At 43.5% G+C, this 10,235-nt stretch overlaps 1 protein-coding gene across 1 annotated transcript; it reads right to left on the bottom strand.

Moving 5' to 3' along the window:
- Nucleotides 1-7,949: 7,949 nt before the first annotated feature.
- Nucleotides 7,950-9,662, bottom strand: LOC129410853 (uncharacterized). Its single transcript, XM_055159784.1, has 4 exons — nucleotides 9,606-9,662; nucleotides 8,974-9,164; nucleotides 8,778-8,865; nucleotides 7,950-8,435 (listed from the first exon to the last, which is right to left on the bottom strand). Exons 1-4 carry the CDS (start codon nucleotides 9,660-9,662, stop codon nucleotides 7,950-7,952), a joined length of 822 nt encoding a protein of 273 aa, XP_055015759.1.
- Between the last annotated feature and the right edge of the window lie 573 nt (nucleotides 9,663-10,235).

The raw sequence follows: 10,235 nt of genomic DNA, 5'->3' as shown, positions 1-10,235 counted from the left end.
ACCAGGACTAAGGACTAAACCAGGACTAAACCAGGACTAAACCAGGACTACTAACCAGGACTAAACCAGGAACCAGGACTAAGACCAGGACTAACCAGGACTAACCAGGACTAAACCAGGACTAAACCAGGACTAGACCAGGACCGGACCAGGACTACTAAACCAGGACTAAACCAGGACTAAACCCAGGACTAACCAGGACTCTAAACCAGGACTAAACCAACCAGGACTAGACCAGGACTAACCAGGACTAAACCAGGACTACTAACCAGGACTAGACCAGGACTAAACCAGGACTAACCAGGACTAGACCAGGACTAAACCAGGACTACTAGAGCAGGACTAACCAGGGACTAAACCAGGACTAAACGACCAGGACTAAAACCAGGACTAAACCAGGACTAAACCAGGACTAGACCAGGACTAAAACCAGGACCAGGACTAAACCAGGACTAAAAGGACCAGGACCAGGACTAGACCAGGACTACCAGGACTAAAGGACTAAACCAGGACTAGACCAGGACTAAACCAGGACTAGACCAGGACTAGACAGGCAGGACTAAACCAGGAGGACTAACCAGGACTAACCAGGACTAAACCAGGACTAACCAGGACTAAACCAGGACTAAAACCAGGAACCAGGAACTAGACTAAACCAGGACTAGACCAGGACTAGACCAGGAGACCAGGACTAGACCAGGAACCAGGACTAGGACTAAACCAGGGACTAAACCAGGACTAACCAGGACCAAACAGGACTAAAACAGGACCAGGACTAAACCAGGACTAAACCAGGACACCTACAGGACCAGGACTAAAACCAGACTAGACCAGGACTAGACCAGGACTAAACCAGGACTAAACTAGGACTAAACCAGGACTAAACCAGGACTAAACCAGGACTAAACCAGGACTAAACCAGGACTAGACCAGGACTAACCAGGACTAGGACCAGGACTAAACCAGGACTAACCAGGACTAACTAAACCAGGACTAAACCAGGACTAGACCTAGACCAGGACTAAACCGAACCAGGACTAAACAGGACTAACCAGGACTAAACCAGGCAGACTAAACCAGGACTAAAGGACCAGGACTCAGGACTAAGACAGGACCAGGACTAAACAGGACCAGGGACAACCAGGACTGACCAGGACTAAACCAGGACCAGGACTAGACTAAACCAGGACTAAACCAGGACTCCAGGACTGAGACCAGGACTAAACCAGGACCAGGACTAAACCAGACTAAACAGGACTAAACCAGGACTAGACCAGGACTAGACCAGGGACCAGGACTAACCAGGACCAGGACTAAACCAGGACTAAACCAGGACTAGACCAGGACTAACCAGGACTAAACCAGGACTAAACTAAACCAACTAAACTACCAGGACTAGACCAGGACTAGACCAGGACGCCTGACTACCAGGACTAACCAGGACTAAACCAGGACTAGACCAGGACTAAACCAGGAGAAGGACTACAGACTAAACCAGGACTAGACCAGGACTAGACCAGGACTAAACGCAGGACTAACCCAGGACTAACAGGGACTAAACCAGGACTAAAAACCAGGACTAAACCAGGACTAAACCAGGACTAAACCAGGACTAAAACCAGGACTAACCAACAGGACTAAACCAGGAAACTAAACCAGGACTAAGGACTAAACAGGACTAAACCAGGACTAAACCAGGACTAGAAACCAGGACTGAACCAGGACTAACAGACTAGACCAGGACTGACCAGGACCAGGACTGACTGAACCAGGACTAACCAGGACTAGACAGGACTGAACCAGGACTAGACCAGGGACTAACCAGACTGAACCAGGAACCAGGACTGAACCAGGACTAGGACTAGACCAGGACTGAACCAGGACTAGACCAACTGAAACAGGACTAAACATTTCCAGTCCCGGTCTGGCCCGGTCTGGTCCTGGTCTTAGTCCTGACCAGTCCCGGTCCTGGTTCCGGACTCAGTTCTTGTTTGGTCCCAGTCAACCTGGTCCAGTCTGGTCCTCTGGTCCTGGACTGGTTTAGTCCTGGTTTACAGTTAGTCCTGGACTGAACTTGGTTTAGTCCGTTATCTGTTTTTTCCGTTTTTCATTTAAACACAAAAACAAAAGCTGAAAAAACGAATCATTTTCTGTTTTTTTTTTTTTTTTTTTTTTTTCATTTTGGTTTTGGAGACAAATAATGAAGAATATTTTTGTTTAATAATTATTATTATTTTTTATTTTATTTTGAAAAACGAGTGAACAAGTGACACAGAGATTCTGAAAGTGTCTTCATGGTCCGTGAATGTTCTGCATGAACAGCATCACAATAAACATGTTAAATACTGTTTTAGTCCTGGTTTAGTCCTGGTTTAGTTCTGTTTTAGTCCTGGTTTAGTCCTGGTTTAGTTCATTTTGGTTTTGGAGACAAATAATGAAGAAAATAGTTGTTTTATTTTTTCATTTTCTTATTTTTGGTTTTATTTTGAAAACTGAGCGACACACAGATCCAGACGGCGGTGCCTCTGTGTTTGAGTCTGGAGCTGCGTCCTAAATCTAAAATCAGTTTGTTTTTGTTCCATCTCACTGCAGGTCACAGAGTCCTGGACTGTCCCTGAGCCACAATGACCCGAGAGAGAAGTTCAGGAGAGAAAAGAAGTTCAGGAGAGACCATCCACGTTCCAAATTTTCCCTTACACTTTGACAAACGAGAACCCAGGATGAAGGAGATTGTTCTTGAGCTGGAAAAGATCTGTGACCAAACACAGAAGAGGAAAAAGGCCGTTCGCCAAAAGGCTCTAAAAGCCGCCGGAATCTGTGCTGGAATCATGGGTGGACTGACGGCCTTCGTGTTTGCTCCTTTCACTCACCTCAGTCTGGTTGTGGCAGCAGCAGCAGCAGCAGCAGCAGCAGCAGCAGCAGCAGCAGCAGCAGCAGCAGCAGCAGCCGCCGTCGTCGTCGTCAGAGTCTTTGTGCCTGATAAATCCACAGACACAAAGACTCTGGATAAAGCCAAGGAGTTGGTGGGAAAGTTTTGTGGCCTCGTCAAACCTCTGAGGAACATCGAGAGCGAAAGGAAACAAATGTTGACAAATCTGGGCCAAGACTGTAGAGTAGAGCGCCTCCTGGAGGTGACGGAGCAGTGCAGAGAGACTCTGGAGCAGTTGGAAGACTTGAGGAGTTTGATGAGAGAACACACGAGAGCGTTAGAGGCGGCGCTCACATCCTCCTGAGCCTTTGGACACCTGGACATTTGGACTTTTAGCACTAATCCACATTTTGAGCTCAGGAGCTGAAGACCAGGAGCAGAGGGACTGGGCTTTTTCACACCATCAACAACTTTTAGGAACATTTTCAAAGTGCAAATGTTACGGTTTAGTTTGTTTGTGTTTGTGTTTGTGTTTGTGTGGTTCTGATTTCTCTGATGTTCAAATGGACCAGACTCTGTTGTGCTGTAAAAGAATCTCAAATGTTTGACTCTCCTCAAATAAACATCAGTGAAATGAAACGTGTGGTTTTGTTCAGACAAATGTTCAGCTGTGAATTTGTGTCGTCGAAATGAATCAAGAATCAAACTTTTTCTGGATCTTTGGACAAAATAAAAACAAAACCCAGATCCAGACTCTGTGCTGCCCTCGTGTGGTCACATCTGGAACTGCTCCTCTAACCATCTAACACTCTGTCTTTGTTCTGCTAAAGTGTCACTGTGGAACATTCCAGTGAGTCCATGTTCAGACTTTTGCTCTCTGTGTTGACCTCCCCGTGCACATTCACCCACTTCTGCTTTAAGATGGAACATCTCCAACTGATGTGACTGATGTGCAACAGATGAGAACAGGACACAGTGACACTTGTTTTTCTTGAAGCAGAACTTCAGTGTCCAGTCCAAACTGAGGCTGTTGGAGGAACTGAACACAGCCCAAGTCTGATGTTTGTCCTGACGAGACCCGAGTGACTCTTCATTTACTCTGGAGAAACAAAAAAGACACTTCACAAGAGAATGAACCAACCCAGACGAGAGAGCAACACAGGACCTCAGTCTGCTGTTCATCTGCACTGAAGAAGAAGAAGCTTAGATGAGCTGAGAAACATGTTCAAACCAAATAAACCTTTGTCCAGTTCACAAGTTAAATTTCTCCTTTGCTGTTGATTCTACCTGAACAACTGAGGGATTTTAGACACTCACCAAATAAAGACAGAGACGTGTGGAATTAAAGGGAAAAGGCAAACGCTGCGTTTTATTAAACAACTTCAAAAATCATGACAGAAAAATGTTGAAAATCAAAACAAAAAGAACTCAAAAACATTAAAAATCAAAACTCCATCAGCCTCATTTAGAGCCTCCACCCCCACAGCTCCACAAAGATTTGGACATGTTAAATAATAAATCCAATCGCCTGTAAAATGCTCCAAAGACATACACTGCTGTTCAAAAGTTTGGGGTCACCTACACAATTTTGTGTTTTCCATGAAAACTCACACTTATTTACCACCATGAGTTGTAAAATTAATAGAACATATAGTCAAGACATTGACAAGGTTAGAAATAATGATTTATATTTGAAATCATATTTTATAATAAATAATATAATATTTATCTTTGCTTTCATTAAAGAATTATCAATTTGCAGCAATTACAGCGTAGCAGACCTTTGCTTTCTAGCTGTTAATTTGTTGAGGTAATCTGGAGAAATGTCACCCCACGAGAGAACATCGTCCCACAAGTTGGATTACCTGGATGAGCATTTCTTGCGTACCATATGGTCAAGCTGCTCCCACAACAGCTCAATGGGGTTTAGATCTGGTGACTGTGACTAAATAGTTCTTGTACAATTTGGAGGTGTGTTTGGGTCATTGTCCTGTTGGAGGGTGAAATTGGCTCTAATCAAGCTCTGTCCACAGGGTTTGGCATGGCGTTGCAAAATGGAGGGATAACCTTCCTTATTCAAAATCCCTATTACCCTGATCAAATCTCCGACCTCACCAGCACCAAAGGAACCCCAGACCATCACGTTACCCCCACCGCGTTTGACAGATGGAGTCAGACACTCTTCCAGCATCTTTTCAGTTGTTCTGCGTCTCACAAATGTTCTTCTGTGTGATCCAAACTCCTCAAACTTCGATTCGTCCGCCCATAACACTTTTTTCCAATCTCCCTCTGTCCAATGTCTGTGTTCTTTTCCCCATATTAATCTTTTTCTTTTATTGGCCAGTCTCAGATATGGCTTTTTCTTTGCCACTCTGCCAGCATCCCTGAGTCGCCTCTTCTCTGTAGATGTTGACACTGGCATTTTGCAGGTTCTATTTCATGAAGCTGCCAGTTGAGGACCTGTGAAGCGTCTATTTCTCAAACTACAGACTCTAATGTTCTGATCTTTGTGCTCAGTTGTGCAGCGGAGCCTCCCACTTCTCTTTCTACTCTGGTTAGAGCCTGTTTGTGCTGTTCTATGAAGGGAGTAGTTCACACCGCTGTAGGAAATCTTCACTTTCTTGGCAGTTTCTCGCATGGAATAGCCTTCATTTTTAAAAACAAGAATAGACTGTCAAGTTTCACCTGAAAGTTCTTCTTTTTCTGGCCATTTTGAGCGTTTAATTGACCCCACAAATGTGAAGCTCCAGATACTCAACCTGCTCAAAGGAAGGTCAGTTTTAGAGCTTTTCTAACCAGCTAAACTGTTTTCAGATGTTCTAACATGATGCACAAGGGTTTTCTAATCATCCATGAGCCTTCTGAGACAATGCACACACACATTGTACCATTAGAACACTGGAGTGACAGTTGCTGGAAATGAGCCTCTATACACCGATGTAGATATTGCACCAAAAAACAGACATTGGCAGCTACAATAGTCATTTACCACATGAGCAAAGATAGAGTGTATTTCTGATTAGTTTAAAGTTACCTTCATTAAAAAAAACAGTGCTTTTCCTTCAAAAAATAAGGACAATTCTAAGTGACCCCAAACTTTTGAACGGTAGTTTAACATTCAACAACAAAATCAATACATTTACAGATTTATTAAAATTTCTGTTTATTTCTTAGGTAAGTTGTGATAAACACACTGGAAGGTTTTAAAAAATACATTTAAAATAAAAAAAAACAGTTTTGAATGATTTTCTATTTAAACACACAAAGTAAAATTAATATTATAAATGTCAATTTCCATCAGGAACATTTATGTGAAAACTAAAATTTTATAATATAATGTGTGAATAATGTATATTTTTATTAGTTTTTTAAGCATTATTATTATTATTATTTTATTTTTTATTATTATTTTTTTTTTTGCTTGGTTTATTCATTTGGTCGCAAAAAAGAAAGGCATACTTGCAAGATTTTAAGCATCATTATAGTAAAAAAAAAAACACCATAAAACCAACCCTGACCTACACTAGGCCAAAAACTCAAATAAAAATATAAGAAAACACCTTTACTGAGTTGAAATCGTGTTTTAAGAATCAGAAAAATGTGTTTCTTGTAAATTCTGTCTCAAAGTTCCTCCAGGGTGATGTCCATGGGAGTGGATCTGTCCTTCACTGTGGTTTTTCTCCAGGTTTCTGTTTGATCCTCTGGGTTTTCGTTGCAGAAGGAGAGTTTAAGGACAGGGGGCGCTCTGGGACACTTCATGTTTTCTGTGAATGTTTGTTAATCTGCTTTGTCTCTTATTCACCAGTGACTGTTTCACGGTTTGATTTTCTAACTTTGTTTTGTGGTAAAGTGAGTTGTTTCTGATCATCGTCGTCTTCTCGTCTTATTCAGGAATTTAACTGGAGCAGGTTTGAGTTCAGGGGCAGGTTAGAGACTCAGAGTGACTGAGCTTTGTAGTGCCGCTAAACCAGACACATTTTATAAACAAAGTGTTGATTAAAGTTGTAAGTAAAACTAAAACTAAAACTCAGTATATCTCTTTTGGTTGTGTCACCGTTTGTTTATCTGACTTTACCTTAACTCCTGTAAAGCCCATGAAACACTGGGTTGTTAATTTTGAAATTAATAACAAAATTTTGAAAGGGCAAAAGTTTTTAATTTTGCAAACATATGCCCCGCTAAGTAGTTTGCCCCAGACTTGTTCTTCTCGTCCATCCGGTCTCTCATTTTCTCCAGTATCTGCACCTTCTCTTTGTCTCCCGTCTCTTTCATTTTCTCAATCAGAAACTCCAGATGGATGTAAGTGGTGACTGCATCTTCGTTCAGAGCGATTCCCTCCAGCTGCACAATGATGCTGAAGGCTTCATTAAGAAATATTTTTTTCTTTTGTTTAAGCTCAGACATTTCCTTCTCCAGATCCTCCAGCAGACTGGTCTTCTCCTCACTCTTGGTTTTGTTCTCTTCATACTTGGCCTTCATTTCTTCTTTGGTTCTTTCCACTGTTCTGGTCTTTGTCACATATTTCCAGTTTTCTTTCACATGAGCGTCCGCTGGACACTTCCCAGAACAGGAAGTACATTTCCCGTCTTTTATGACCTCACACCAGCTTGGACTCCAGGACCAGGTGCATCCTGGGTAATGACAGTTCTCTTTGCAGTTATTACAGGTGACAGCTTTGGTGTCCCACCAGGCGTCTATTTCCACTTTCTCTTTGTAGGTTTCTTCTATGGTAACTTTAAAGTTTTTATTCTCATTTTTAAATTGTTTAAGTTCCTCTTTGTTCTTTTCGATTGTTTCCTGTTTCATTTCCGTCTCTTTCACTCGTTCCTTTAGGTTCTGGATGCAGGCCGTGAGTCTGATTCCTCTCTTTAATCACCTCCACTGTCGACTTCAGAGACTGAGGTTTTGTTGTTTCCAGAAACTTTGTGAACTTCTCCATTCCCTTGTTTGAAGTTTTAAATGCATGTTTTGCATCTTCTCATCATCTTCATCACAAACTTGAACAACATTCTGGCACAAAGAATCTTTGCATCTTCCAGATCTGAGATGCCACTTTCCAGTGAGAGCATCCATGTCATCATCACACTCCCTCAGAGATGCAGAACAGGTCTTTCAGTTTTTTTGTGACCATATCATCATGTTCTAATCCTCTGGTGTCTCCGTATCCTGGAGTGTCGATGATGGTCAGTGAATAAGGGACAGTTTTTCCCTCGAATCCATAGATGTCGTAAACAGACACAGCAGTGGTTTGACTCTCAGACTGAGGTTTGTTCTTTTCATCTGTGATGACCTCAAACCAGACTTTGTCTTCAAACTTCACCCCCATCACAAAGTTGACCAGAGTGTTGATCAGAGTGGACTTCCCTGACCCTGTGGCTCCCACCAGGAGGATGGTCTTGTTCAGATGCTTTGGATCACGTTCTCCAAGAGTAAATCTCCTCAGTTTAGATTCTTCATTTGATTCTTTGTCCAGATTTACTCTTTTTAGCTGCAGCTGGTATCGGGCAGGAGGTCCGTTGTTTATCTTCTTACTTTCTTCAATAAACCTCTCTAATGCAATTTTCCCCTAAAAGAGAAAGAATAAAGAAGTGTGATCAATAAACACAATTTTGTTTTGTGTTTTCATATTTGAGTGTTGTATGGAAAGGTGATGACACTTACTGATTTTTATATATTTTCAACTGAACAAAATATCAACACAAAATAAAACAACAAAAAAGAGAGAGGAAGCCACAATTATCACTGAGACACGATGAAATAAAAACATTCCCAACTCTGCTGTACAACTGGAGCAGCTAGCATGCTACTGAGCAGACAGAGCCCTCACAGACGGAGGAAAGACTCGTGGCGAACCACATCACTGTTATGTTAATACTGGCATACATACAGAGTGTGAAAGTCACCAAACCGGTTCTGAAGGAGGTAAGAGTGTGGCCAGAGGGGGCCTCCTCTGCTTGGTGGCTTTGGCACAACAGACTGGGAAATGTTTATGGAATCTGCCATACAAGACAACCTTGTAAACATTGAGGAGACACAGACACTGTGACTCTTTCATCACCATATGTGTCAAATATGTGACCCACACCAAAAGCATCATCACTCACGGCAACAAGAATCCATGGTTGACAGGGGACATCCACAGGCTGCTGAGGGCCAGAGACAAAGCCTTCAGAGCTGGAGACGAAGCTGGCCTGAGAACAGTGAGAGCAAACTTGTCCCAGGCATCAGGGAAGCAAAAAAGAAGAACACAAATACGATAACCTCCCACTTCAAAGACAGCAGGGATGCTCAGAGCCTATGGCAGGACATCCAGGCCATCATGGACTACAAGCCCACGCCACAGAGCTGCGAGAGCAACACCTCTGCTCAATGAACTGAACAGCTTCTTTGCTTTGAAGCACAAAACACCCATCCACAGAAAACCACAGCCCCTCTCCACCACCAGACTTTGTGCCTGTCTGCCTCCAGCGTGAAGATGAGACTCACCACCATCAACCCACACAAAGCAGCAGGTCCAGACAACATCCCAGGTCATGTGCTGAAGGACTGTGCAGAGGAGCTAAGTCTTTACAGACATCTTCAACACCTCTTTGGAGCAAGACATTGTCCCATCCTGCTTCAAAGACTACCGCCCTGTGGCGCTGATGCACATCATCATGAAGTGCTTTTAACTGCTCGTCATGTCTCACAGTAAATCCACCCTCTCCCCCACCCTGGACCCTTCCTGTTCGCTTACCAAGCCAAATGTTCCACAGAGGATAATCTGGTCTGTCCTGCACCAGCCCTCATCCATCTGGACAATAAAGATTGTCCAGATGGATGAGGGCTGGGAGAATCTGAGAATGCTGTTCATATTTGAGAATGCAGTTCAGAGACTTCAGTTCAGTATTCAACACCATAATACCACAACAGCTCATCTGCAAACACCACAAGCTGGTCTGAACACCTCTCTCTGGTTGCTAGACTTCTTCAGCCTGAGACACAAACAGAACGTGTTGGCAACAATACCTCAAGCACCATCACTCTGAGCACAGGGGCTTCCCAAGGCGTACTGTGACGTACACGCCCACTGTGACGTACACGCCCACTGTGACGTACACACTGTGACGCCCACTGTGACGTACACGCCCACTGTGACGTCCCACTGTGACGTACACGCCCACTGTTGTGACGTGTACACGCCCACTGTGACGTCCCACTGTGACGTACACGCCCACTGTGACGTACACGCCCACTGTGACGTACACGCCCACTGTGACGTACGTCACGCCACGTGTCCACTGTGACGTACACGCCCACTGTGACGTACACACGTACGCCACGTCCACTGTGACGTACACTGTGACTGTGACGTCCCACTGTGACG

This window comes from Boleophthalmus pectinirostris, unplaced genomic scaffold (genome assembly GCF_026225935.1).
Source record: "Boleophthalmus pectinirostris isolate CB_2022bp ecotype Guang Dong unplaced genomic scaffold, ASM2622593v1 HiC_scaffold_2756, whole genome shotgun sequence".
Lineage (NCBI taxonomy): Eukaryota > Metazoa > Chordata > Actinopteri > Gobiiformes > Gobiidae > Boleophthalmus > Boleophthalmus pectinirostris.
This window is presented reverse-complemented; position numbering and strand designations above follow the sequence as displayed.